Below are 27,434 nucleotides of genomic sequence, written 5' to 3'. Positions count from 1 at the left end.
AACTGGTGAACACGAGAGTCTCCGAGGTCTTTATTTCCCTCGACGTTATCGCGAGAGGAGACGGAGACGCTGTGCTTGTTTTCTTTCCTTTCGTCGACTCGTCCAAGACTATTTGAATGCGCGCGGCGGTCCCCGAAAACTGCGAATACTCGCGAGCGTCGCCGGGAGAAAATTCTCCGGCCCGTTTCCCCTCCTCGGGTACAACAAAAGCTCCTTTCAAATTGGCCCGTTTTGCCAAACTTGAGCGACGATCTCGTCCGCACGCGGTAACGTGCATTCGAAGCCGCGAGGAAGTATGAATGGACGTTTCTCGAGCGCGTTGTTAAACACTCGTGAATGAAACTCTCGCTTACTATAATACTACGGAGCAGCTAAAGAGAGAGGAAAAGAGAGATTGGGCGAGAGACGAATACAGCGAGAGCTTTCGGTTTACCACCGTTTGCCCTCCTGCGCCACGGTTCTATTGTTTTGATTATTTTGGCAAACCTAACACAACATTGCTTGTTGTTTAACAAAATAAATGATTTTGTCGCCTCGCCTCTCGATTGCCCACGGCTCAACACGTTTTCATCTGCCCCCCCCCCCCCCCCCTCCCCCCGCCTCTCTTTCTGGCCTGAACATAAATATATTTAGAGGCAAATTTCTCGTTTCGCACCTTCCGAAAGCTCCGCGCCGTCTGCCCGCACCAACTCCGGCGCAAAAGGATAACTCAATGCGTGCGCATAAACTTAGAGGACGGTGCGCGCACGCGATCATATTTTCTCGTAATGATATTCGTCGAGCGATATATTCGTATTTGTATTTATACGGAGGAGCGATACGTGTGCGAAGGGGTTAATACGAAAGACAAACGCGCGTGCGGTGCGGGCCGCTTGCCAGGGGAATCCAAACTGCCGACATACTTAAGCCACCGTGTAAAAACAAATTGTCTTCGCGGTGCTGCACGGCTTGTTTGAAGGCCCCCTTAACATCTCCGTCTCCTTTCCCATTAACAATGTTTTCATTCTTTTCGCGATCGGGACACGCAAATAAACAAGAAAAAAGGAGCTTTCTCGCTCGGAGTTGTCGGGGCTGATTGATTGCCTGACAAACTGATAACGCGCCAGCGCCGAAGCAATTCGTTCCTTTTCAATCGTCGTTTTGCCATCGCGAAGTGCGTTTTTAATGAGCGCGGAGTGTATTGAGGATATTTGTTTTTATTATTCCTCCCGAATTCGTGACGACGTCCCTCGTGTTTACTTTTATTTTCATCCTCTCATTTGTGTATGCGTGCGATCCTAAACAATGGAAAAAAAACTAGAGAGCTGAAAAATACTGCAGGGCGACCAAAAATTCGGGACGAATCGAGCCACCGGCCACGATGACGGACAACGTCCACGCTGCGTTTGACTTCTTTTTATTTTCTCTCACTTCATTATAACTCACCTCTCCCCCCCACCCCGGCCCACCGTTTTCTCTCCTTTGCCCTCTCGCTCTCGTCGTAATACAGAAGCACCGAGAACGGGAGGGAGCCTCGGCTCATCTGTGAGAAGGTGAAAACGCTCGAGATGAGCCCGCTCTTTAAAGCCAACACAAATATTATCTTGGATAGATACACGTCCGCTAAGACCGCAATCTTTCGATCTTTGTTTTTCTCCCTCCTCGCCGTCGTATCCAGCCTCTCATTTCCTCGAGTTCGTTCTTCACTTTGAAAATGTCGTTGCGGCGTTCGAAAGGGAATTTTGGGATCGAAGACAATTCCTCGTTGAAACTCGATCGATTTTTTTGTTCGTTTTATCCTCGGAGGGAATTCGGAATGAAAAAACTTCTTCGCGCACAATAATATTGACGCAGTGCGTCGTTTTTATCGAAATTGGTTAAATTCTAAAATGATCGAACTCGCTTCACGGTCCTCGATTTACTGACCGAAAATTCAGCATTCTTTTATTGCAGGCTTGCACCTCCGACAGGCACGCGAATCACTAGCGAATTCCAAGGACGATTGTGACGCTCGTGGTCATCGTAGAATCGGGAATTTCATTCGATGTTGTAGATTCCATTCTCTAGTTTTCAAAACACTGCTCATGTTTGAAATTATGTGAAATTTTATCAAAGAATTCGAAGTTTGAATGCTGGGAAGAAGCAAAAATGAAAAGAAAGTTTTCACATTTTATTCACTCTCGAATGACATCAAGGACTGTAAACAAGATTTCAACTATCATAAAAGCACCTTCTTCCTGAAATAAGTGTTTCCGATGAGGGAGCACCAGAGAACGAGCAAACGATCCATTAGGTAGAAAACTTGCTGCGCTGACAGAGCATAATATAGCCTCCGAACGCTTATCAAAACATGCCTTTAAACTTATATTCAAACTCACCAGCGAAGCTCCTTCATATATCGCATTTCTCGTTGCTTTTCGTCAGGCTGAAAACCGTCCCACATACGTGAGATAAAATAACAAAGTATGCGGCTAACAAGCTCGGGTAAAAATATTTCATGGCTTTCAGATTTTCCCTCACGAGAAATGTGTAAAGCTCATTTACGTTCTTGTGATATTTCTTCGAAGTTTACAAACTGCTGATGAAAAACGTCGCGTTCCTTCTAATTAGAAAAAAGAATTTTTTTCGAACTTTATTTTTAAGAACTGATAAAAAATGAATGCTTATAAAAACTTTCATTGCTCTTACTAATATTACTAATATTTACGAAAAATGAATCGTTTGAATTCATTCTTTTTATAAGTGATTACTGGTCGGATTTTGAAGAAGTGTTGCTTCGAAGGTGTCATTATTCGAACTGTGATAGTACTACTAAAATGGCGAGAAGGCACAAATGATTCTGTAATAAACCGCTCAGTGGACCGGGAGCGCTCGGAATCGAGCAGAATTTTTATAACTGCGATGACAGTATTCTCCGAAAATCCGGTATTTAATTTACGTGGATTTACGTAATGAAATTACACAAATGTTTGCAATACAACACACGTGGAATCAATGACAGTCCGACAGTTTGAAATATATAAATTTTCGTCTTTCTCATATCGAGTGCGAGTGGGATACCATTTTGACCGAGTGAATATAACCTAAAATATACGGCAATAACCTCAAAGTGAGCCATAACCTTAAATCCCAAATATTTGCTATGGTCTTTGCTATGGTTATACACGGACCTTTACCCAAAAATCACATTCGTTGAATCAGCTTTGCATCACAAATATTATGCAAAATTTGCCAAAATGCTCCAGCAGGCATTTCTTCCTGCCAAGGAGAATTCTCAGTCCATTAACTTACCAAGCCTCAAAAGATGACTCGATATTGGAACGACAGATTTACAAACTTAGCGGCTTATCACAAACGAAGTGTTCTCGTCCCTTCACCTACAATGTGAGTCTATTTTTATTATTATTATTACGTCTGAAATTTGTCATCAGTATTCCATAAAATTTTTCAACCAACATTCTTTGAATCAATAGAAATGTAAATTTTCTCAATGTTTAGTTTATGTTTATTTTCATTTGCATTTCAATTCTACAAATCAAATATTGTATATGGATGATTTCCCAGGCTTACCAAAAAATTCGCAAGGAATACAAAGCGGCATGTTTGATCCTGGAACGCAGCGGATTCATAGAGTTTCTAAACACAAAAAATGTATCATCCAGAAATTTTGGAACTTCGACTACCAAATTTCGGGGAAGAATGCCTGGGGACCCTGCTAAAGCTCCAGACCCTATGGGCCCTGGTGGGAAAGGTCCGCAGGGTGAAAATGAGCAGAAAACTTATTTGCTGAAGCTCTTTCTATTCATGTTCCTCGGTTATTTTATATTTGTATATCCATTTAATAGGCTCAAGAATAGAACAGAGGTTAGATGGAAAAAAAAAACATAATCATTTTATTTAAAAAAAAGGTCAAATATTCTTGAATAATGGAGCTTTGCTGACTATTTTGCTTTTTCTTCAGGGACAAAGATTCATTTCTTGGAACGAATTTGTCCACACAATGTTGGCAAAGGGTGAAGTAGAAGAATTGGTAATCAAGCCAGAAATAGATTGGGTTACCATTGTTTTGCACGACGGAGCAATTATAAAAGGCAAGCCGAGCTTGCTCAGAGTTTATCACATGTTTGTCTCTGACGCAACACAACTGGAAGAAAAACTTCGCGAGGCAGAAGCAGCACTGGGCATTCGACCTGGGCACGGCGTCCCAATTGTTTATGAAAGACGGAACGAATTTTTGCCTTTCATAATAGTCCTTGCTTTAACACTTTTTATATTGTCTTTCATCACTCGCTCAAAGGGTGTCAAATCACCATTTTCTGCCGATTTCTTTTCTCACATGACTCGAGCCAAATTTACTCTTGTCGATCCTGTTGCCGGAGCAGGAAAAGGTGTACGTTTCGCTGATGTGGCTGGCCTCAAAGAAGCCAAAATTGAAGTTATGGAATTTGTCGACTATCTCAAACATCCTGAACACTACAAAACACTTGGAGCTAAAGTACCAAGAGGTGAACATCTGTGGGATTTTTGGAATACAAGAAAAAATGCTTTTCATCCACATCTAATGAATTTTATCGAAATTTCTCAGGCCACAGTTGAAACGCTATCAAACTGATCAGCTTATTGTCGAATAAAATGATACGAAATGTTTTTTTAACAGGAGCTCTCTTGCTCGGACCTCCGGGTTGTGGAAAAACTTTACTGGCAAAAGCTGTAGCAACCGAAGCCAACGTTCCATTTCTCTCGATGAATGGATCCGAGTTTATCGAAATGATTGGGGGCCTGGGTGCAGCAAGAGTGAGAGATTTGTTTAAACAAGGGAATAAAAGAGCGCCGAGTATTATTTACATCGACGAGATCGATGCAATTGGAAAAAAACGTTCAGGCACGGGCTCTGGGGGGATGGATAGCACAACCGGAGAATCGGAGCAAACTTTGAATCAACTTCTAGTCGAAATGGATGGAATGGTTTCAAAAGAAGCTGTCATTGTTTTGGCCTCGACCAATAGAGCAGAAGTATTGGACACCGCACTTTTGAGACCTGGACGATTTGATCGACACATTCTAATAGACCTTCCGACTCTTGAGGAACGAAAACAAATATTCGAGCAACACTTGAAGGGAATTTCTCTGGAAAAAAGCCCCGACGCTTATTCTGAACGCTTGGCACATTTGACTCCTGGATTCAGTGGTACAGAAAATTAACTTTTTATCTCTCGATCGCTCGATTTACGGTTCTCAGTTAAATTGAATTTTTACAGAATTTTTTCAGAGTCTTTACTCGAGTATTTCTAAAATATTCACAACTTTTCAAACTTCCATTTCCTTCCGATTTTTCAGGAGCTGACATAGCTAACGTAGCGAACGAGGCAGCGTTGCACGCGGCAAGATTCAAAAAAAAAGTCGTTGACGCGACAGATTTGGCGTATGCGATTGACAGAATGGTCGGTGGAACCGAAAAACGAGATCACGCGATGTCGCCATCGGAAAAAAAAGTTGTTGCTTATCACGAAGCAGGCCACGCGCTCGTCGGCTGGTTATTAGAGCACACGGACGCTCTCCTCAAAGTTTCCATAGTCCCTCGCACAAATTTGGCACTTGGCTTCGCTCAGTATACGCCAACTGACCAAAAATTGTACACGAAGGAACAACTCTTCGAAAGAATGTGCATGGCCCTTGGTGGACGCGTCGCTGAAAGTCTCACTTTCAACCGTATCACCACTGGCGCACAAAACGATCTTTCCAAAGTCACCAAAATGGCCTATGCCCAAGTACAACAATTCGGGATGAACGAAAATGTTGGTCTCGTTTCTTTTGATGAGGAACAAACTAGCCCGGTAAGTCTTGCTCGAACTTAATTATTTTTCGGGTGTCCAGAAATTCAATACCAAACCCTATAAATTCTTGATAAATTGAAACCATGCCACAAATGAGAATTTAACGACGATCTAGCTTGAACAACGGAAGAAGAAATGGTGTAATTATTAAAATTATTAAAAAATTTGTTTTTTACAGAAAAATAAAAAACCTTACAGCAAAAGACTTGGCAATTTGATGGACGCTGAGGCGAGAAGATTGATTGCTGAAGCTTATAAGAGAACAGAGCAGGTCTTGAAAGACAACGTCGATAAATTGGAATTGGTAGGAGCCTTTAGTATTTTCTTAAACGTCAAGCGAAAAATGGAAAAATCGAGATTCAATTCGACTTTACAAATAAACGAGTATTTTTTCAATAGTACACATTTATTTTGTATCCCATTATTATTTATAATTGATTTATCAACGAGAAAAAAATGGAATAATTCGAGAAATTATTATGTCCTTTTTGTAGATTGCTGAGACGCTTTTGAAGCAAGAAACGTTGAACTACGAGGACGTTGTGAAGCTGATAGGACCGCCTCCATTCGGTAAAAAGCGACTCATAGATTCCGTAGATTTCGAGAGATCTCTGCAAGTAGCAGATTCGCCACCATCAGAATCGTCGCCACCAGAATCACCGTCGTCAGGCGCGTCACCGGCGCCAGTTTAAAATTCAACGCAAACCACGTAAAAAGTGAGAAAGGAAAAGAAAAAAATTGTTAAAAAGCGTGAGTGTGTCCTTCAAAGTGCATTTTGTATTCAGAACAAAAGTTGATCAGAAAAACGCTGTAGTCGAATTACACTTGATATTATTGGAGGAAACTGAGAACTTTATTTCTCATTTCGATAAACGAACAGCCGCTCCACTACGATTAAGTTTCTAAATAGAATAAAAAGTAATGGAGCAAAACATCAACGAAGAAAATATAAAAAATATCGTCTATAATAACGTGATTAAGTGTTTGGGTAACAACATTTTACATCTTTTTTCCCTTTAATTGAAAATCGCACACTATAAACGGCGTTGATTGTTTTTTTTTTCGTTTATAGAACCGGAGAAAATACTTTACGCGTAAATACACTCATTTATTTTTATTAGATTTCCTAGATTGAATGATCAATAACGTAAATTTGACTCTGAGCCTTGATTTCGAGTAGAAAAGTTTAAACGTTTTTGCTTTATTAATAGAATAAATTTAATTTTTTAATAACGGGAATTATCTATTGTCATCATACATTCATTCATTTTTTGAACCTGTGGAACATTTTTCGACAAAATCCTGATACCAATCATGGCTTGACAAATCTATGCACTTCCAGAAAGCAGAGGGAAGCGAATGAACATAAGACCAATTTCGTAGAGCATTCATTTTCCTACAAAAATGTTCTCAATCTCATTCTCGTCTTTAGCAGAATAGCTCATAAGCTGGACGTAGAAGTTGATTTTCCGAGATCGCGTTACCGATCGATTTTAGTCCGATTTTTCAAGTCTGCGTGAGAACCCAACCTATGGGGATAACAAAACGTTTCGGAGGTCTTTTTTCGTTCGAAATTAAAAATAATCTGAAACTTTTCGACTCGAAATTTAGGGCCAAACTGAACTTCATTCGACTCGGAGCGTCCGATATTCAAGTATATTCGTAAAGTGTGTAACGAAAATATATTTTGTGTAAAGTAAAAATGAATGAACGCTATCTTGTACACTGATTTAAACGAGGATTATTTATTTGCGATCGCGTATTCACTGATGACGATTCAGGCGCGCTCAGCGTGGATTTTCCGAACGTACGGGTGGTATGGCGCAATAATCTTCTAATTTTTTCGATGTGGCTAACGACATACCATGCGAACCGTTTAAATAATTGCCGAATGGTATTCCGATTCGGTAACACTGTTCGACCATCGCGCTGTGAACTTCTAGAAGACAATAAGCGTCGAGGGCTGTAACAGAAATGATAAATCCACTAATTCTGACGAACGAATTGGTTTTCCTGATCCATATGAGGTAAGTCTCAACCAATTTTACGAAAGACATCGAACTAATCGCTTACCAGCATAAATAATCTGACTTTCTCTCAACGGTCTTCGTTCCCAATTTGAGAATTGATCAGCTTTGTTTAGTCTACGACCGAGACTTATTTCCACGAGTTTACTAAGATTTTGTTTGGTGAAACGTTCGTCTCCTTTGTAGGGAAAAACGAAGTTGTGGTCCTTGATCAGCCTCTGCCATACGTTGAGAAGATCGACGTAATCGTGACCGGAAGCTTTCACGTGCGAAAGCGCTGGCAGAGTCTCGTGGATAATTGCCATATCCTGAGCAAGTCCGAAACCTTTGATGTTGAAAATTAAACAAACATTTTAAGGCCCTTTCGAATGGTTCCTTGAAAGGATATGTCGCCTATATTTTTAATGCTGTGCATGTTGTTACCGAGCTTTATTATATTTTTGTTCTCGAATAAAGCTTCCCGCATTCCCATCCACAAATCGTTGTACTCTTTTCCCATCGTGATCACATCGAATATGTAGACTCCTGATTCTGTTGCTATTTGTATCAGTGCAACTGCACTTTGTTTCACTCCTTGAAATGAAAAGAAACGGACAAATTCGAAATTGCTTGGTAATCAGTTTTCAAATGATTAAGGTTAACCTTACGGATTAAAAATCATTCTGAAAAAACTTGATCGCGAAAACGCGAACGGAGTTAAAAGAGACTCGACAATGAACCGTGAATGGGTCGATTTTACCAACTTACCAAAACTCGGCTTCCACTCAGCGTCGATGCCGACTATTTGAACACCGGTCAAAGCTCCCCTCAAAAATTCATTAAACGATTGTGGATTGTCGACAACCGTGACTCGTTCTCTTGGTAGACGTAACGCATGATAATCTGCCATGAAGTCAACTAACTCGTCCCAATTTTCTTCCGTGCTACCACTCGCCCTGTGACCTTTTCCTGCAATCGAGTAATGAACGAATCATTTTTTATCCGATTTTTTACCCTCAATTTTCTCAATGTTTCTTTCTCTCTCTCTTAATTTCTTTTTTTCTCGTCTCTGCATACCGTTGGAAGACTCCGTAGTTTCGATATCGCGAATGACCCAAGGCCACTCGTTTTTCGGAATATCGAAAGTTTGTGCCCAGTACAAAGCTTCTTCGTTGTCGTTCATACTGCACAATTGCTTGACGAGTTCCAACTGTAATTTTTCGTTCGTTCCAACAGCTTCACGAGCCATTTCTCGCCAACTTTCTCCCCCTTTAAATGTCAAATCGATTATTAAAAAATTATTATTCGTTCTCATCCGATTCATTTTTTTCTGCAATTTTTCCAAATACTTTTTTTTAACTTTTATTCAACCCAATTTTAAACGATATTTGTTGTACTCACGTAAACTTCGGTCCACGCAATGTTTGTAAATGAGAAAATGGAGTGCTCCTTCCCCGTGTTTTTGATTCGCATTTGGATATTCACTCGGTGACAATTTGTACAACTTACCAAGCCTGAATATTAGTTTGTTCATTGCTTTACACTGAATAGTCGACATTTTCACATCCGGTATATCATGGTCTCTGAAATTCGTGAGTTATTTTAATGTGTCTCCGATTTTGTAAATGTCACAGTCTGAGGAATCTGAAATATTCACTCAATAAACTGATCCAGTTTTTGGGGCATGTTCTTCCCAAGTCCTATTAAACCATCCAAATAATTAACCAGATTCTTTTGCATCGGCTTGTGCTCTGCTAGAAAACTCTCTGCTACCGATATTTTGTCCTGTATTATTAATGGCAATAACAACGTTTCCGGCTTTGCAAACGAATTCTGCAGTCCCATTATTATTGCATACTGGGCTGCTTCTTTGTACTTTTTCTCACGCACGATAGACTGTTGAACAAACATTTTCATTTTTCAATATCACTTAACTTTGTAAAATATTCAATACAGTCAAATTAAATTTTATTTTTTAAGTACTGTAATCAAACGTGTCATTTTGGCTTGGAATTTCTTACAAAATGAGAGCAATTATAATTTTACCTCTATCCATGGGATAAATATATCAGCGTCAGCTTTGAACTCAAAAGCTTTGGCGACCAATGTCATGAGATTTGTGTTCTTCTGTTTGCTCACTAATCTAAAAGCAGCCAGTTTTGTCTCTGGCTCTAGGTACTTTGAGTAGGGCGTGCTCTGATTAGGCAACCATTTTATGAAATCTTCCATCACTACAAAAGACAAGATAAATAATTGAGAGGACTTATAAAACCAATTATGTGATTGGATTTTCTTAATATCGAAGAAAGTTCACAAACCTGTTAGGGCTAGAGATGCTCTGGGCTTAATGTAGTGAAAGTCATTAGTATTGACAAGAATTCTGAGCACGGATAGATGTGGATTTGGACTCGTGTCAAAATAATCTGTCAGAACTTTAGTCACAGTTTGACTTTTTTTCCCTGAACAAAAATGTGCGACTATGAGATTTGAAGCAGTATTTTTGAACAATTTGTGTTGTTAAAAATAAAGTTATTACTAAAAATATGTTTCAAAAAACTCACAGACTGTCCAAATTGAATGCAAATTGTCTAGCCATATTTTAGTGTCGGGATCGATAGTACGATAGAAAACCAAATCATCGTCGACAACTTTTGGATGGGCAAACTCTGCACGCAATGGAATTATTCCAGAGCTCGATGAATCCATGTTTACTTAGGGCAGCAAAAGAATCAACTCACTGAAAAGAAAAAAAATAATACTGAACCGAACAGCAGCATTTGAATGTCAGTTATTCAAGAATGCAGTTTCACTCAGTTTTTGACAGTTTCCATCAGCAAATGTAGCACAAAATGGAAGTGAACGAAGTTTTTTATACAGCAACATTGTTACTATAATTTGGTGTTCTCAGTGTTTTTGGAAATGAGCATGAATTCTTTATTTAGACATGAGGTAAAAATGGCTGTTTTTACGAATTCTGTTCATGATTCGAAATTCAATGTTTTTGCTTCAATGCTAATAGTTAGTGCTTAATAAAATATGTTGATGCACAGACGAAATAGAAATCGGTAAAGACTCAGTTTAAATCATGGGGAGACAATAACGAAAATCTGTAAAACAAAGAAAACAGACTTCTGTTCGTAATTCGTGATTAATAAGGAAATAAAAATAAACTAACGAACCAGCCAATGAAAACTTGACGGGAAACACGAAGAATCACAAATTGGAAGACGTTTTTTTTACTGTGGCGCACTGGCAGTTGTATATATATCTTTTCGTAACAATAAGAATTTTTGTGAACAAATAAACAACGTGTAAGGAAAAAAACGATCGAAACAACTTGACCCCGAGGTTGCTAAAGTTATGAAACTTTAGTGGACATTTTTGCCAAAAATTCGGCAAAATACGGGCCTTATAGTAGTTACTTTTCGCAAAATTTTTGGTTCTCTTGCCACAACACCACGATCCACGATTGAGAAAACGCTCACGCCCGTCTTCTACATCCACGGATTCTATGTTTTTTTTTCTTTCTCTATGCGCGCGGGCATTGTGGCTGGAATTAACAAGATTTAACGTGATAAGAAAGGTTCTTCGAATCAACTGTCCTCTGATAACTGAGCGTTTAATATTCTCTGGTTTCGCCACACGAGTCGCTTTTGTCACGTTTTAAAATGAATTATTACACCTCACGTTTCTCTTTGTTCGTCTATTAGATTCAATTTACAAGAAAAGAATAAGGATAAGGATAATATTTATATTCATCAAAACTAGTAACACTCTTCGTACAAAATATAAAAATTGTTCTGGAACATATATCCTGTGAATTCTGTAAATGGTTGAAGGTTGAACCAACGTTTTCAGTCTGGATGAAAATTTTGATGGAATTTAATTGAATTGTAAAAACACTTGAAAAGTTGGTTACTTAAAAAAATCAAATAAAATACAACTCCTCCGTGCGACATCTTAAAATCAGTCGGCTTAGTTCACGGAGGTTGTCCGAGGACTTTCTAACCTGTCAGTCGAGTAGTCAGTCGTGTCGTGAGTTCGTGAGTCGTGAGCGGTGACGTGCTCCAAAAGCTCCAATAAGTCATAAATTTCGTAAAAATGTTCAGAAAAATCGTGTTCTCGTTATTTTAGTTAAAAATTCATAAGTTTTGTGTTCTTTTTTATTTTTTGAAATTCTAAATAACCCCAAAATGAGCACGGGTGCGGAAAAAAGTCCAAACTCGGCATTGATTCGTCGTGTCAATAAACTGCTGGAATCAAGACCAGAAAATGACAAGGTAATAAGTTTTCTGTTTTCATTATGAAAAATTGGATGTTTTTTCTAAATCCTTTTTTTTTACTTATAGGAGACCCTCGAGGCTCTCAGAGAACTATCCAATTTCTTTGAAGAAAATACGCTCAATTCCCGACGCAATCTTAGAAGTAAAATTGAGAAAAGAAGCTTGACAATTAATGAGAATTTTTTGTCTGCGTTCAGAGAAGTCAAATCTACTCTTGATGATATTCATCGAGAAGTTTTAGCCATGAACACTTCTATACAATCGATGACCAACAGACTTCAAAATACTAAGACCCAAACAATTAGTCTAATCGACAGAACCACAAAACTTCAGAATGAAAGGTATTTATTTTTGCCTGATTATTTTGATGAGCCGAATATCATTTATTTAAAATGGCAATAATTGTCATTTATATATTATTTTCAAGAATGTGTTTGTGGAATTTACTGATTAAAAATGTTATTGAGCAAAAATAAACCAAGACAGAACAAAAGAATCTGCAATGAGTGGCAAAAACAAATTTTGATTCCTAAAATTTTGTATTCAACAAGAAGCATTAAACCATGTTTTGTGAGTAATTAAAAAATGACTGATTCCAGCAAAAAGTTGTCCATGCAGCAAGATGTAGCAAAGGCATTTCTCCAGAGTTTTGAACTGTCAAGATCGGAAATTGGTGTATTGCACGGTTCAACTCGTGAGGAGCCGATAACGGATGAATTTTTTACAGTAGTCAATAAACTTCAGAGTATACATGCAAGTTGTAGAATTTTAATGCAATCCGGATATGAAACATTGGGTCTGGATGTGATGCAAAGGATGACCTTGCTCCAAGAAGCTGCGTTAGAAAGATTGTATCGATGGACGCAGAGCCAATGCAGACATATTGAGAATGAAAGCTTAGTGCCGCTGCTTGTAAAAGCAATGAGCAAGTTACAAGACAGGCCTGTTCTCTTCAAATATATTTTGGATGAATATTGCACTGCAAGAAGAGCAGTGCTGGTCGGAGCTTTTATCGATGCTCTTACCCTTGGCACTGTTTTTGGTGTCACTCCAAATCCTATTGAAATGCATGCCGATGACCCTACACGCTACGTCGGCGACATGCTGGCCTGGCTTCATCAATCGATACCCGTAGAAAGAGAAAATATTCTTACTCTCCTCAAATCATGCGACAAAACAGGTTTATCAAATAATCTCTCAATAACAACTCTTAACTTATCGAATAATTTTGTTTCTTTTCATCAAAATGTCAATTTGAGTGATTTGAAACGTTCATAAATTCATGTTTATTGATGTCGAAAAAATGATCATGAAAATATTTTTTTTTTTCATGGCAGATGTAACGGATCAGGTGAAACACGCTTTGGGAAATATAACCGAAGGTCTCTGTCACCCTTTGAAATCTCGAATCGAGCACATTGTAGCGGAAGAAGCTCCAGCCACAGTTCTCTACTCCGTGATGACGCTGATACGATATTACCGAGGGATCATCGCGGATGTCGTGGCCGAAAGCGTTTTGGTCGAGACTTTGGACGAATTATTGGATTCGAGTGAAAAAAGTTTTTCCACGAGACTGCAGCGGGAAACTCGAGCTGCGCTCGGCGAGAGAGCTGAACCTCCGGGACAAGATCTCGTTCCGGCAGCCTCGGTAGCTAGACTTTTGTCTCTTCTCAATGACGTGCTCTCGGTTGCGAGTATCGTCAGTGGCGAGGATCGTGAAAAGGACATGCTGCGAGTAAGTTGAATAAAAATATAATTTTCCCTTGATCATTCGAGATTCCAATTTTATTCATTTTTTACAAGTTTCACAAATTTTTTTCTTCGTAGATCGTTTCATGCATAATCGATCCACTGTTGCAAGAAGTCGACGAAACCGCAACGAGGCTTCCTTCCGTTGACATGGCCGTTTATCTTCTGAACTGTTTACATCAAATTCAATCGACTCTTTCGCTGTACGAATACATGGACCAAAGACTCGAAAGATTGCAGGCACAATCTGACGCTCAGATCGATACGTTGACCTCCGAACTTGCAAGCTCTCTCGTCGCTAATTTGAACCTAAGTCCCATTTACACTATTCTTCAGAGCCGGGATCAAGGAGTCGCACCTTTGTCCTCGATACCGGGAATGGATCCTGTTAATATCAAAGAATTTACGGTGAGACTCAAAAACTTACTTGTCAATATATCTTTTTGAAGTTTGATCCTTTTCATTGGTTTTCAACAATTATTTACAAACAGTCAAAGAGTTGACAGAGCCAAAATAAATTTGCATCATTTTACCTTGTTGAATGCTCCTTCGCACTCAACCTAAAAATGTGTTTTTAACAAAGGAAAATTTGTTATTTTGTTTGAAAGATAGAACGTTTTTTTTTTTATTTGCAGAACAAAATGGAAGAATTTTTAGTAATGACGGAAGCTTTTCTCTTGCCACAAATAAGTTTGCTTCAAAGCAACACGTATCGAGCTACGACGCAAAAACGATCGTTCCAAGTAATTGGAGCTATTTACAGACAGCTTTATGAGGCATGTCACGATCCGAAAAATCTGTACCAAAATCCTGAGAGCCTTTTTCCACGAACGCCGGAGGATCTTATAAATAAACTTATTTCACAATAATTTTATTGATAGTTACGTTCAATCATTGTACGATCGAGAATTTTATGAAAATATTGTTATCGTTATGCGTCAATTGTTTTCATCATTCCCCTTCCAAACTTCCAAAAAATACTCCAAAGATTTCAGTTTTTCTGGAATTACGAATGTTGGAAAAAAATTCTTCCTGCAACCAAATTTTTTGGCTGTGGCATCATTTTGGAAAATAAAAATCCATAATAATTTGATATCAATTCAGGAAAACCCATTTGATCATTTTGTCAACTCTAGTTTGCATGAAACTTTGATATTTCTATTCCAAAATAATAATTCCGATTTCCAGTTGAAAAGACAATTTGAATTTGGCGCGTGACATAATTTCATTATGTTTCGAGGAGCTGGGATTGGTTGAATAGAAAAGTAGGCGCGGTCTTTTTTTTCGATTAAATGATGTACGGCGATTGGCCGGAAATCCGTTTTTGCCGTCAGTCGCCCGTCCGATGCGGTGGTATACACTTGTGTTATTTGCGTTTTGTCTGAGAGATTAGTTCAGTTACCCTCGACAGTGTAAAAAAAAAAATATTTTCGAATAAAAATCATCAACCGTGTGAGAGTATAAAGTATTTTCTGTTTCATTTGTTTCTGGAGTTTTGGAGTAATAAATAAAAAAAGACGACGAATTAACGTGGCTGTGTATGAGTGTGTACAAGAATTCAGAGTGCGTCATGACGTCTCCGCCGGTTTGAGGGTTCTTGTTGAGTGTTGCAATTTTTTTTTTTTTTTTCATCCGAGAGATCAAGATCATGGATTTCTCCGGTTGTACGTGGACAAAGAACGGATAGAAAGTCTCTGCGAACGGAGAAGTCAGAGGGAACAAGGGGGAGCACGATACATCAAGAGAGAAAAGAAAAAACGAGAAAGAGAGAGAGAGACGGAAGAAAAGAGAGGTAGTGAGTGCCAAGAGGGATTTTTATAAGCAGCGCGGCGGTGGGCAAGATGGCGGATTCGGGCTATTATCAGGTGAGTCAAAGACTCGTTTAGATTATAGTTTGTTCAGGTGTTTTATTTTCATTTTTCATTTGAAATCAGCCATTTATCAATATTTCCACAAAATATAATTTTTCCTCAACATGACATCGTTGCACCATTTTTATCTTTCATGACCCTCGCGATTTTCGATGTGTACTGTAATTCGTGAAGCCCCCCTCCCTCTCTTTTTACACTAAAAAAAGTCTCTTCGTTTTATTGCTCTCTTCTCCCAAACTTTTTGGACTTTTTCTCCCAAACTTTTTTTATCTCTTGATTACTTTCCTTGCGAACTTCTGCCTCACGAATTTCTGCCTTCCAAAAAAGTCTGTCGAGGAACAAGGGAAAGGAGCAACGATAAGTTAATTGTACTGCACCGTGTGTGTATTCGAAACATCTTGGACCAGGAGAAGACAGAACAGAGCAAAAGAGAGAGAGAGAGAGAGAGAGAGAATATGGGGCGTGTGGGACGTGTGATCTCCTTATAACCGAGTATAGAGACGAGACGTTTTCACGAAGCGCCACATCGTTGAATCTCTTGAGAATGACGTTAACCGCTATTTTCATGTCATATTTTATTGGTGCTTGCGTTTATTTTCTCCTGCTTCTGTACGAAAAACAGAACTTGGTTTTATTTTTACCGAAGAAAAATCGTACGAAACGTTTCATTCGAAAAAATGGTTTCATTCTATAAAAGGATGCTATATTTTACGCAAATTTTGAATTGCTTCTGTTTTCATTATACTTGAAAGCATCAAACCCAACGTTTTCGTTCGTTTGTAAAAAGATCATAAAAATACTACCAAAAAGTACTCCATTAGTATGAACCATTGAAAAATTATTTTTTTACATGAAATGGGGCTTGGAATGTTGCCATTATATGTTCATTCCAATCTTTTCATCATCGCTCGATTCATTTTCCTTGGAAAAATGACAATTCAGAAGCTCATTAAAGAAATTCATACACAGTGACAAAGATCCTCTCCCAATAACCAAAAATCCATCTACAATTTAAAATTAGGCAATGAGTAAAATTTCAGTTGAAATTTCAAAACACCTCCATTAATCTTGACAATTGTCAAGTACAAAAGGATAACGAAGGATAATATATAAAAAACTAAAATTTGTGGTGCAATTAATGCAGATTTACAAAAATGAAAAATTCATGAAAAAATCTTTTTTCATTGGGCTGCAAAAGATACACACTCTGATACTTTAAAAAAGGAATTCATTGATATGTTTACAATGCAAATTTCACTACTGCAACACTATAATAATCAATCTAAATAATACATACATCTGTGAATAAGCGTATATACTAGCATAGGATGTCAGGCGTGATATGGTAATTGCAATTGTTGAGGATGCCGAGGAGAGGCAATAAGGCTCAATTGAAAGAGCCTAATGAATGGAGGGTTTGTATTCCACAAGAAATAAACAGCGTCTCATTCCAAGCTCTCTCGTTCTTTCATTCTCAAGCGTAAATTGTATTTTTTCTCAACATGTTTCATTTGCAGAATGATTACACAAGATATCCAGTTCTGAGCGAATTGTCTCACAAGTATGGAGTCGCTGGGAGTGACCAAGTGCCGCTGCCGGCTCGACTCGACGAGCTTAGAGAACACATACGAAGGGAAATACGTAAAGAACTTAAAATTAAAGCTGGCGCTGAAAAACTTAGGGAAGTTGCTACCGACAGAAAAGCTCTTTCTGATGTTGCCATGATCGTCAAAAAAGCCAATAGCAAGCTCAACGAACTTCAGGCTGAACTACAACAACTGGAAAGCCAAATTATCTTGACGCAAGGCCAACCTCAGTCGCCGCAGCGAGACTACTCCAATGGTCAAGGTGAATTTATTCATTTATGTATTTGATGGCTAATTCGTTCATATATGTTCACATATATCGAATGTGATACATCGATAATGAGAAATGATAAGTTTGAATTCAATTTTTCCAAGGACTCATTAGTTTTGTTCCTTTTCCTATTTCATCTATCAATATGATGATTTTTTAAATGCTGCTTCTTACAGTAGTTACGTTACGATAATATTGCAATAAAAGGTGAAAAATGCTTCCTTTTTTTTTGAATTTGGTTTGAGTCATCGAGGAATAATTGTGAATTGCAGACACACCTTTATCACCGATGGGCCAATCGTCGCCGAGTCAGGACGGTTTATTCACCGATCTTCGGTTATTATCGCTCGAAAAGCAGCTAAATATCGAGCTCAAAGTAAAACAAGGAGCCGAAAATATGATACAAAGTTTGACGAGCGGTCATCGCGATAAAAAATTACTCCAAGAAGCCCAACAAATGTTGGACGATTCACGGGCTAAAATCGAGTTCCTAAGAATGCGTATAATGAAAGTTCGGCAGGCGCGTCAGCAACAACACGCTCGGGGCGATGCCCCCTTGCCAAATGGAGAAACGACCAGTAACAAAGGTAATACTCGTTTCATCGTCTATGTTCGTTCATCAATTTATTAAATTTTATATTTCTATCCGCGTTTAGAAAACAAAAAATCGAAAATTGATTTTCGATGCATTTTTTAATTACAGACAAATACGAGCCGAGTTTGGAGCTCGCGTTGGAGGAGCGGGTCGAAGAATTGCGTCATCGATTGAGGATCGAGGCCGCGGTCGTCGAAGGCGCAAAGAACGTGATTAGATTGTTGCAAAGTAACAAAGTCGCGGACAAAAAGGCGCTGACGGAGGCGCAAGCGAGCCTTTCAGAGTCGAGCAGAAAATTGGATCTTTTAAGACTGTCTTTGGACCACCGACGACAAGAATTACCAGCGGATAGTGCAACAGCTGCACAACTGAAACGAGAATTGGCGAGTGTACAATCGGCCAGTCCCGTTCCCGTTACTTACACTTCGTTACAACCTTTTCGGGGACCGCTCGAAGGCAGGGCCACAATTCCCGTCTCGTTGTCCAGATGTGCTGCGGTCACAGGCCAACTCGAAGTTAGATTGATGGGTTGCCAGGATCTCGTTGAAGAAATTCCCGGCAGAACGAGGCGGGATCATCCGGCGAGTCCTGATTTGCGCAGCTTCGTTAAGGGAGTCACCGGACGCAGCTCCAGCAAATCTTACAGCGTCAAAGACGAGACGAGCAGTCAGTACCTTCTTTTACATTGCAATTCTCTATTAACTCGATTCTGACCATGTCAATCAAATTGTAAATAACAAAAAATGCTTCGAATAACAATTTTGTTTTTTTTTTTTTTTTTTTTTTCGTTCCAGATGATATAATGGCGGTGATAAAATTGGACAACCAAACTGTAGGTCAAACAAGTTGGCGGCCATGTTCCCAGCAAGCCTGGGACCAAAGATTTTCGATCGAGCTAGACAAATCGCGTGAGCTCGAAATCGGCATTTATTGGAAAGATTGGCGCTCATTGTGCGCCGTTAAATTTTTACGTCTCGAAGAATTTATCGACGACGTTCGACACGGTATGGCGTTGCAGCTAGAACCTCAGGGTTTGCTCTTTGCCGAAATAAGGTTCCTCAATCCAATGATCTCGAGAAAGCCCAAACTCCAACGGCAGAGGAAGATTTTCAAGCAGCAAGCCAAGAACTTCCCACGGGCTAATCAGATGAATATCAATGTCGCAACCTGGGGAAGACTCCTCAAAAGATCTGCACCTTCGATGCACAACACTCGAAGTTCCGAGAGTCCCCCCTCCGGTAAGAATTTTCCGTTTTCTTCAACTTTCAAGAAAACAAAGATTCAAAAATTCTAATTTTCCTCACCTTTAAAAAATTTATTTTCCATTTTTTGGTGATTGCGAATATTTCAGGGCCGCAACCAATGCAGCTAGTGTTTGACACATCGTTAGAAGACAAAACGGAGACACCGGGTGAGATTCCCGATCCTGAGAAAGGCGGTTTGGGTGGTGCGCGTCCGTTAGGAATGTCGTCGTCGGGCAGCAGTTTGACCTCCCAAATGCATCCGCCTCCTCCACCTTCGGCGCCGCCGCCACCTCCGCCACCACCGTCCAAAAAAATGTCCTCTTCGTCGATTGGACCACCGCCTCAGCCAAAGCTCGATCAAGAAGTAAGTTCGAGAGCAAGTAAACGAACAATAATCATTAACAAGATACTTCTATTATTGCATTTCCACACTCATCCGAACGTTTCTCACGTATTAGAAAAATCGCTTACTAAGAGCGTTGGTGATGGTGGTGGTGGTAGTTCCAAATTTGACTCTCTACGATCATTATTTCAATTCGTTGTACCAGTTTTTATTTACGAAAACAGCAATAATTCGATTCCTCTTGCTCATTTTCCTTAATTTTAACAATTCTATTTTAATAAAAACGTTGAGAATGATATTGATTCCTGTAACGGGATCGAAAACGACCACAATTTTGGCAAACTTCAATTTTTCTCTTTTTTATGTCATTTTCGTTTTATACATTTTTCTCGTCAAATCATTTTATATCTGAGAGAACGTTGCCTCAGTTTTCGACCTCGTCAGGGGAAAAATAGGAAGTTTAGGATCGAGAAATAAAAAAAATTAAGTATTTTGTTCCATTCAAACTGTGCGACTTAATTATTCATTATTTTGGACGCTATTTCATTTTCAACTTGATTTTTTGATTCAATTTAATTTTGAATTATCGTTTGTCTCCCTCTCCGAATTTGCAAACAATCGCTACTGCTGCCACTTCTTTTCATCCAATATCACGAATGAATCATGAAAAAGTGAAAAACAAGTAAACAACAAATCATCGAAATTAGAGAAATTTAGAGGACAAAAAGTTGAGCAGGTAGTTATCCATGTAGTTACAGAGTGCACTTAAGGAGTTTGATTTTCTGCACAACGAGGAGAAGGCAGGTGCGAGCTTGAGGCCCCTCGTGACGGAGCCTCGACCAGTGCTGATTGCACCACCCTCTCCACGCACCCCCTCGCCCCAACCTGTCGTCGAGTTTCCCGAGGATGAGGTAGATAAAAGATCATCCCGTAACAGCAAGCCTAACTAAAAAAAAAAAAAAAAAAAAAAAAACAAAAATGCGTTCTCGAGCGCATTATTCTCGTCTTTGTGTTCTTTTTTTCTTTTCATCTTACCAAAAATCGTTTCATCTGGGATATTTCCTCGTAGCATTGGACTTGGAATGTTTCGAAAGCGTCGAAAAATCTTGTGTTCGGAAATTGTCAAAATTTTATTTGCAGTTTCAATTTTTGGCCTTCCTCTCCAGGGAGAGTGTCAATTTTTTCGCTGCAGATAAACTTTTACCGAAAACAGAGATTTCATTGCATTCTAATGATCCACATTCTGATGTCAAGTTTTCCTTGGGAGTTTCACTAATTTCCCATCCTTGAGTCGCTAACAACTTGTTTTTGTATTGTAGTCTGTTTTGTCACGTGGTTTTTTCAGCGGTTATAACTGCTTTGGGAACTGGGAGTGGATTTTCAGTGAATTTTCTTATTTTCCCAATGGATTCCAAAATTATTATCTACAAACGATAAATTCACGATTTCAATGAAATTTTCTTTCAATTTTTTTATCTCACTAATGTCCGCTTAATTTAATGATTATTTCGTTTTACAGTGATTAATTAATCCCATGATTGAAAGAAATTAAAAAAAAAAAGTGAAATTACATTGCCCAGAAGGTTTTTGCTCTAGTGAATAATCCTCGAACTAACGTCATCGATCTTCATTGTCTGTGTCCTCCCCCTTTTCGCTCTTTCTCATTCTCTCCCCTTAATGAAACATTTCATTCATTATCGAAGAATCTTCGGTGCGGAACTGTGTGGCATAATTGGAAGGGTTTGCATGTTAAAAATGGTTGAGTTTTTGTTTGTCGTCCATTGTGAAGGAGACTTGTCTCGCGTGGCTGATTTCCGGCTGCTATATTATTCGATGAAATAGTATTGTGACAGATTCGCGGAGGCGGCAACGTTACAATGGTATTGTCAATCGAGCGACATAAAGGAATGAATAGCCTTGGAAAAAGATAATGTCATGGAGAACAAATACGAAATTTCAGTAGCCAATCTTTCGAATATTTGCTCGACAATAGAAACACAATATTTGTATTCTTATGTCAAATTGAATATTCGCCGTTATCGATGTTTCATACGTAAAGTAGTTCGACTCCCAAAAAAAAAAAAAAAGAAAGAAAAAAAGCCAAGAAACATTGTAGGAAATGTTTTTCGTATCATAGGTCCTTTTTCGATTACCAGAACAATGACACTCGCCTCTCAACACGGAAAAAAACGTTATCGAATACCAAGGGAGCAATTCTACTGGGGAATGAGTTTTTGAAAGTTTTAGTAAAGAGCGAAGGAGACGAAAGTGTCTTGGTTTTCAATTTTTTATGTAGACGATTGATAAATTTTCAATCGAACGAGCAAAAAAGCGATTTTTTTAAATCAAATTCTACTCAATTCGTTTTTAAACAATTTTTCAGGCTTCAGAGAGTAGTTGAAAAACGGTTGGCATAATTTCATAACAAATTAACCTGCCTTAAAAATAAAGAGCCGTGTTCAATGTTTGTAAACTTGCATCAATTTCGGGCAATCATCCGAACATGGATTTCAATACTAATTGTTAAAGGATCAAAGCTTTTACCTTGCCTTAAGTGTCGGCCTGTTTTAACCATAAATAGGATGAAAAATGTGAATAATCTTCGCTGTGCATGGATCTAACGAGAAATTGGATGAGACGATTGGATAAAGAGGAATTATTAATGAAAAACAAACGATTATTCAATTCAGGTAGTTTACGAGTTGCCTGTAAGGCCGATGCAGTACCGCGACAGCGCTTACGAGTCGAGAAGGCACTCGCAGCTGACTGGTATGACCTTGGAAAACTTCACGCTTCTTTCGGTACTGGGCCGTGGACATTTCGGCAAAGTAATACTCTCGCAGTACCGCAACACCGGGGAATACTTTGCGATAAAAGCTCTCAAGAAGGGAGACATAATTGCGAGGGACGAGGTCGATTCGTTGCTCTCAGAAAAACGAATATTCGAGGTTGCCAACGCCACGAGACATCCTTTCCTCGTCAACTTATTTGCCTGCTTCCAAACCGAGGTGAACCTCCATTTTTCACCTTTTTTTCCTGACTCTCTTCTCGAAAAGAGAAAGAGAGCACAGCAAGGATAACAGGAATTTTGAGCACTCAAAAAGTTGAGTGCTCCAAATATTTAAAAAATTCATTTCTCACGATTTTGTGTGTCTTAATTGTTGTTCGAAACAGGCCCACGTATGCTTCGTTATGGAATACGCTGCAGGTGGTGATCTCATGATGCACATACACGCCGACGTTTTCGGCGAGCCACGTGCTGTATTTTATTCGGCTTGCGTCGTTCTCGGTTTACAATATTTGCACGAGAGTCGCATTATCTACAGGTGAGATGGTTGCTATTGCGACGGTGATGAATCATATGACATGAAAAAATAATAATTTTTTAAGAACTAACCATATTGGCACGAAAAAAAATGGAATAAAAATGTATTTCATGAAAAAAAAAACTATTGTTACAGGGATTTGAAGTTGGATAATCTCTTACTTGACACTGAGGGATATGTGAAAATAGCCGATTTTGGCCTCTGCAAAGAAGGAATGGGATATGGAGATCGAACCGGAACTTTTTGCGGTACTCCTGAATTTTTAGCGCCTGAAGTTCTCACCGAAACTTTGTACACTCGCGCCGTCGATTGGTGGGGACTGGGAGTTTTAATATTTGAAATGCTGGTCGGCGAGGTAAAAAAAATGATTTTTTTCCTTCCGTTATTTTCTTAAGAGTTGTAGATTATCTTTTTTTCACAAAGATAATGTGCAAATGAGGCTAGCGCTTCTTAATCGTCTTGTTTCGATGAATTTATAGTCGCCTTTCCCTGGAGACGACGAAGAAGAAGTTTTCGACTCCATAGTTCACGACGAAGTTCGCTATCCACGATTCTTATCTTTGGAAGCGATCGCAATCATGAGACGTCTGTTGAGGAAAAATCCCGATCGGCGATTAGGCAGCAGCGAAAGAGACGCCGAGGATGTCAAGAAACAAGCTTTTTTCCGAAATATTGCGTGGGACGATTTGCTCTTGAGACGCGTCAAACCGCCGTTCGTGCCGGTGATTGTAAGTCTCGATTGCCATAAAAACTTGATAAAAATCAAACATTCTGTTCGAAATTTGAATTTTTCATCGATTTTCCTCACAACCAGGACTCTGTGGAGGATGTAAGCAACTTTGACGAGGAGTTCACATCAGAAAAGCCTCAGCTGACACCACCCAAAGATCCACGACCGTTGAGCGACCTGGAGCAAGCTCATTTCAGGGACTTTACGTATATGGCGGATTGGTGCTAGCGGCAGAAGTGAATATCGTCGAAATAAGCGGAGCCGGAGGAGGCGCAAAATAGAATATAACGTGAAGGAAGCCTCCACGGAGCGGAGCACGCATATCCACGAGAAAATCTCTCTGGACTCTAAGTTTTCGCTTTGTTGCGACAATTTGTATATTTTTAATGATATTAATCTTAGCTGGTTACGCATGAAAAGTTAAAGAATCGAAAGAAAAAAAAACGGTTGAGAAACATGAATTTCGAAGCAGCTTCGCAATTAAAAATGCGTAAAACACGTCGGCCTTTCGCTCCCGGAGAATGGCAACGGGTGCGATGGTAATTTATGTAAAACTTAGAGAGTTGTCTATTTTTCCCTCTTTATACTCCATTTTCTTTTTTTTCACTCCCACCACCACTTGCACAATCAAAACCCTCAATTTTTTCCACAACTTTACCAACTTATTCAAATTTGGTATTTTTCAATCGTGACCCAAACTCCTTAACTTTGGAAAAAAACTTTTCACACTTTTCGCATACAATCCAATCTCATTTTGGTAATAAAAAAACAACGAGGGCTCGAAACATCTCGATTCCCTCAGTCAAGGAACGTCCTGGAAACTGAACAAATACTTATTCGGAATTGAAATTTCGTAGCTTTTTATACTGAGCTATCGTCCAAGTTAAAGTTTTATTAAATCGTGTAACCAACCAATCAGAATCAAAACTCTCGAATTTGCATGGAAAACTCAATAATTTATCAATAAATTATGTAAAACATTGAAAGGCATATATTTCGAAGCGTTTTTCCATTTTTATTTTCACTCTTATATTAAGAATTTCTTTGAAATGCGTTACTTTATTCCCGACTCAACGAGCCGTTACATTTGTACATTTGCATGAATATTTCAAATAAAAGCATGGTGAGCACTCAGTGAAAAAAGCGGTTACAAAAGGGAATGGGAAGTTATGGTTCTGATTGGAAGGAAGAAAACTCAAAAAAAAATCATGGTATTCGGAAAGGTAGAAAAAAAAAGAAGAAAAACAAATGTTCGAACAACTTGTGATATATCAGGCAACTTGTCGATCTCTCCCGTTGCCTTAAAGTGTTAGAAAATTTTTATAGTTTGGTAAACTATTTTATACGAAAAAAAATAAGCAAAAGAAAATGAATATTGTACTACGACAAAAATCTGGATTTATCCACAAAAAAACAATCACATGAGTGAGGACAAAAGAACAAAAACACATTTAAAAAATGCTATTATCGGAAGAAGCTGTGACCAAATTGATATGAGATTTTCGTTACAAAAGACCCAAAAAGCAAAAAAAAAGTGATTCGTATGGATCTATCCCGGAAGTGCCCTTAAGAAATTTTGTACACAATTTTCTTTTGAAAACAATGTTCCTACGTGTATACTTTAGTACACGTGGTTTTTAATACTGTAAAAACAAAAACAAAGAAAAAACGGGTTAAGGGACTAAAATGCATGTTTTTTACGTAAAAACCCAGTGAAAAAAATATATTAAACAAAAATCATTGCGTTACAAGTTTTAAAACGATTTTTCTTCAATCCATCCGCCGAGTCGACTCACGGGAGTTATTATTTTATAAAAACGAAGCAACTTCGTTAATCCGTTGTTTATCTTTTCAAATGTACACTATTTGTTTTCTTTTAGGTTATTTTATCCTCTCGTAATGGTTAATTCCACCCTCATTGTGCTGTAAATCTTATATTCGATTAACTAACAGATTGTAAGATAACGTTCCAGTAATTACATTTGTAAGAATGCATAATATGCATATATTGTTAAAAACAACAAAAAAAAACATAATGAGCGACGAGGACATATATATTATATGCGAATTTTCAAATGAATTATCGAATTTATTTTTTCCTATGTACAAAATGATCCATCCTTCAATTATCTCCTTCACCATCAATTAGCTGCGATTTTGCTAGCTCATGCAAATTTCTAGCATTGTTGCGTATCGCTCTTTCCAATTCTGCTTTTTTCTCGTTCCTTGATTTCAAATCCTTTGTCATCTGTGGCGTCGGTGGCTTGGCTAAACCTTCGGTTACCTTATAAAATATGCTGCTGCTGTCACTAGACTTCAGAACAAGCGTGAAACTGCGTTTGAACAAACATGAAATATTCAATATTTTTATTTTCGATGTCACTCTACTTGAGAAAGACAAAAACAAATTCTAGTTGGAGTTTGCGATAATTTACAAAATAACAACGATTTGTTAGGAATTCGAAGCTTGTTGAATCCCAGTGAAATTATCTTGGTAGAGAAAAAAAAAATAATTTTACTTGCCTGGTGCATTGCAATTGTTCCTGGATATTTTCGATATTTCGAAGTGTAATGTTATTGTTCGCTGCCCAAGGTATATAAATTTCGATTTCCGAATTTTCACGAATTCGTGCCTCGAGATAAATCAAGTCGAGATCTTCGTGGTACTTGTAATGAATGTCCCAAAATTTTCGTTCTTCCGTGAAAAAATAAATGTACGTGAGGTAAAGCTTCGATACTCTATTTCCATAAACAAATCGACAAAGAACTGGGAAACAATTCAAATACCTTCGCAAAGTTCAATATACACGTGGAATGCTGTGGTGATTTTGCCATCGTCTTTACAACCGAGTTCGCTAATTTTGTAATACTGAAATCACCAAATTTATAAACCTGTCATTTTCACGGACAAATAAAGAATGTATAATTCACAATCTATTCAAGTAAATCCACTGTAAATTATTTTGGTCTGAAGCTACAGCAAACACGAAGTGTTCATAACGAGCTCGCTAATTCTAATAAGCTGTGAAACTGAAACGAATAATGTCATTAGAAAACTTACGCTAGGATGAAAAATATCGTTCATTGTTTATTAGCCTTTCGCGATCATCCAACATTTGTTTACGTTTTTGTGCGTCGCGGAAGACAGCTTGACATTCTTGCGGCGACGTTGCAAGAGACTAGTGAAATTAGTCCTTAACCGTCGGCAGAGACTGTCTTTCCAACCGTTATTAACGTTGATTGTATGTACTAGAGTAGCAATAACGTCGCGAGCGTGTTTGTGCCCGGTCGGTACGAATGAACGATTGATTTGTTGCGGGCACAAAATATAGTTTATGTATTTTTTTCTTCAAGCTGTTCCATGCATAACCGACTTTTCTGAAATCAAATTGAAAAATTGCTTCAACCAAAATTGCTAACCACAAATACGATTGAACGAATTACACAAATATTGCAAAAAAATGTATTCAACATTTCTTTCCACGACCCATTATTAAATGGTATCTGAAAAACCACATGAAACGAATTATTTTTGAAGTTATGAAGAATCAAATATCTGCTAAAAAAGATTTTTTCAGATGAAACTTGTTTCAATTAATAATTTCTGTTGTATTTTG

The 27,434-nt window shown here is 38.5% G+C and overlaps 5 protein-coding genes and 1 long non-coding RNA gene across 7 annotated transcripts; 3 read left to right on the top strand and 3 right to left on the bottom strand.

Annotated features, from left to right (window-relative positions):
* Positions 1–2,135: 2,135 nt before the first annotated feature.
* LOC122417534 (uncharacterized) lies at positions 2,136–2,792 on the bottom strand. The gene is made up of 2 exons (XR_006262299.1): positions 2,668–2,792; positions 2,136–2,581 (listed from the first exon to the last, which is right to left on the bottom strand). It is a non-coding gene; the product is annotated as an uncharacterized lncRNA (long non-coding RNA).
* Positions 2,793–2,840: 48 nt separating this feature from the next.
* Positions 2,841–6,789, top strand: Spg7 (Paraplegin). The gene is made up of 7 exons (XM_043431075.1): positions 2,841–3,363; positions 3,544–3,843; positions 3,941–4,484; positions 4,637–5,167; positions 5,317–5,813; positions 5,992–6,117; positions 6,308–6,789. Exons 1-7 carry the CDS (start codon positions 3,199–3,201, stop codon positions 6,503–6,505), a joined length of 2,361 nt encoding a protein of 786 aa, XP_043287010.1. The 5' UTR covers positions 2,841–3,198; the 3' UTR covers positions 6,506–6,789.
* On the bottom strand, positions 6,569–11,291 carry Nbr (exonuclease mut-7 homolog). The gene is made up of 11 exons (XM_043431077.1): positions 10,999–11,291; positions 10,381–10,556; positions 10,138–10,278; positions 9,866–10,050; positions 9,477–9,715; positions 9,221–9,402; positions 8,897–9,088; positions 8,588–8,788; positions 8,264–8,413; positions 7,887–8,165; positions 6,569–7,776 (listed from the first exon to the last, which is right to left on the bottom strand). The coding sequence occupies exons 2-11, from the start codon at positions 10,523–10,525 to the stop codon at positions 7,601–7,603; spliced, it is 1,890 nt and encodes a 629-aa protein (XP_043287012.1). The 5' UTR covers positions 10,526–10,556; positions 10,999–11,291; the 3' UTR covers positions 6,569–7,600.
* A 438-nt stretch (positions 11,292–11,729) lies between these two features.
* Positions 11,730–14,793, top strand: Cog6 (conserved oligomeric Golgi complex subunit 6). Its single transcript, XM_043431076.1, has 6 exons — positions 11,730–12,099; positions 12,169–12,443; positions 12,702–13,282; positions 13,440–13,837; positions 13,930–14,259; positions 14,487–14,793. Exons 1-6 carry the CDS (start codon positions 12,013–12,015, stop codon positions 14,718–14,720), a joined length of 1,905 nt encoding a protein of 634 aa, XP_043287011.1. The 5' UTR covers positions 11,730–12,012; the 3' UTR covers positions 14,721–14,793.
* A 401-nt stretch (positions 14,794–15,194) lies between these two features.
* Positions 15,195–25,897, top strand: Pkn (serine/threonine-protein kinase N). 2 transcript variants are annotated; one of them, XM_043431072.1, is made up of 12 exons: positions 15,195–15,716; positions 17,240–17,570; positions 17,852–18,166; positions 18,283–18,840; positions 18,969–19,412; positions 19,526–19,782; positions 20,514–20,672; positions 22,452–22,769; positions 22,936–23,087; positions 23,223–23,442; positions 23,567–23,815; positions 23,902–25,897. In XM_043431072.1, the coding sequence occupies exons 1-12, from the start codon at positions 15,693–15,695 to the stop codon at positions 24,043–24,045; spliced, it is 3,171 nt and encodes a 1,056-aa protein (XP_043287007.1). In that variant the 5' UTR covers positions 15,195–15,692; the 3' UTR covers positions 24,046–25,897. The 2 variants fall into 2 exon arrangements, with proteins under 2 accessions (XP_043287007.1, XP_043287009.1); XM_043431074.1 differs by lacking the exon at positions 20,514–20,672.
* Positions 25,886–27,203, bottom strand: LOC122417533 (uncharacterized). Its single transcript, XM_043431082.1, has 4 exons — positions 26,879–27,203; positions 26,605–26,686; positions 26,341–26,512; positions 25,886–26,150 (listed from the first exon to the last, which is right to left on the bottom strand). Exons 1-4 carry the CDS (start codon positions 26,900–26,902, stop codon positions 25,940–25,942), a joined length of 489 nt encoding a protein of 162 aa, XP_043287017.1. The 5' UTR covers positions 26,903–27,203; the 3' UTR covers positions 25,886–25,939.
* Between the last annotated feature and the right edge of the window lie 231 nt (positions 27,204–27,434).

The sequence above is a fragment of the Venturia canescens genome, chromosome 10, assembly GCF_019457755.1.
Source record: "Venturia canescens isolate UGA chromosome 10, ASM1945775v1, whole genome shotgun sequence".
In the NCBI taxonomy this organism is placed as follows: Eukaryota; Metazoa; Arthropoda; class Insecta; order Hymenoptera; family Ichneumonidae; genus Venturia; species Venturia canescens.
This window is presented reverse-complemented; position numbering and strand designations above follow the sequence as displayed.

Excerpts from the sequence above, each read along its gene's own strand:
- LOC122417533 (XM_043431082.1), bottom strand. The coding sequence starts at position 26,902 with ATGAACGATATTTTTCATCCTAGC. Across the intron at positions 26,513-26,604 it reads GTATATTGAACTTTGCGAAG|AACGAAAATTTTGGGACATT; the intron begins GTATTTGAATTG and ends TTTTCACGGAAG. Across the intron at positions 26,151-26,340 it reads GAACAATTGCAATGCACCAG|TTTCACGCTTGTTCTGAAGT; the intron begins GCAAGTAAAATT and ends GTTCAAACGCAG.
- Nbr (XM_043431077.1), bottom strand. The coding sequence starts at position 10,525 with ATGGATTCATCGAGCTCTGGAATAATTCCATTGCGTGCAGAGTTTGCC. Across the intron at positions 10,051-10,137 it reads AGCATCTCTAGCCCTAACAG|TGATGGAAGATTTCATAAAA; the intron begins GTTTGTGAACTT and ends TGTCTTTTGTAG. Across the intron at positions 9,716-9,865 it reads TATTTATCCCATGGATAGAG|TCTATCGTGCGTGAGAAAAA; the intron begins GTAAAATTATAA and ends TTTGTTCAACAG.
- Cog6 (XM_043431076.1), top strand. The coding sequence starts at position 12,013 with ATGAGCACGGGTGCGGAAAAAAGTCCAAACTCGGCATTGATTCGTCGT. Across the intron at positions 12,444-12,701 it reads ACAAAACTTCAGAATGAAAG|CAAAAAGTTGTCCATGCAGC; the intron begins GTATTTATTTTT and ends GACTGATTCCAG. Across the intron at positions 13,283-13,439 it reads CAAATCATGCGACAAAACAG|ATGTAACGGATCAGGTGAAA; the intron begins GTTTATCAAATA and ends TTTTCATGGCAG.
- Pkn (XM_043431072.1), top strand. The coding sequence starts at position 15,693 with ATGGCGGATTCGGGCTATTATCAG. Across the intron at positions 19,783-20,513 it reads AGCCAAAGCTCGATCAAGAA|TTACAGAGTGCACTTAAGGA; the intron begins GTAAGTTCGAGA and ends TTATCCATGTAG. Across the intron at positions 23,816-23,901 it reads CGCCGTTCGTGCCGGTGATT|GACTCTGTGGAGGATGTAAG; the intron begins GTAAGTCTCGAT and ends CCTCACAACCAG.
- Spg7 (XM_043431075.1), top strand. The coding sequence starts at position 3,199 with ATGCAAAATTTGCCAAAATGCTCCAGCAGGCATTTCTTCCTGCCAAGG. Across the intron at positions 3,364-3,543 it reads CTCGTCCCTTCACCTACAAT|GCTTACCAAAAAATTCGCAA; the intron begins GTGAGTCTATTT and ends ATGATTTCCCAG. Across the intron at positions 5,168-5,316 it reads TTTGACTCCTGGATTCAGTG|GAGCTGACATAGCTAACGTA; the intron begins GTACAGAAAATT and ends CCGATTTTTCAG.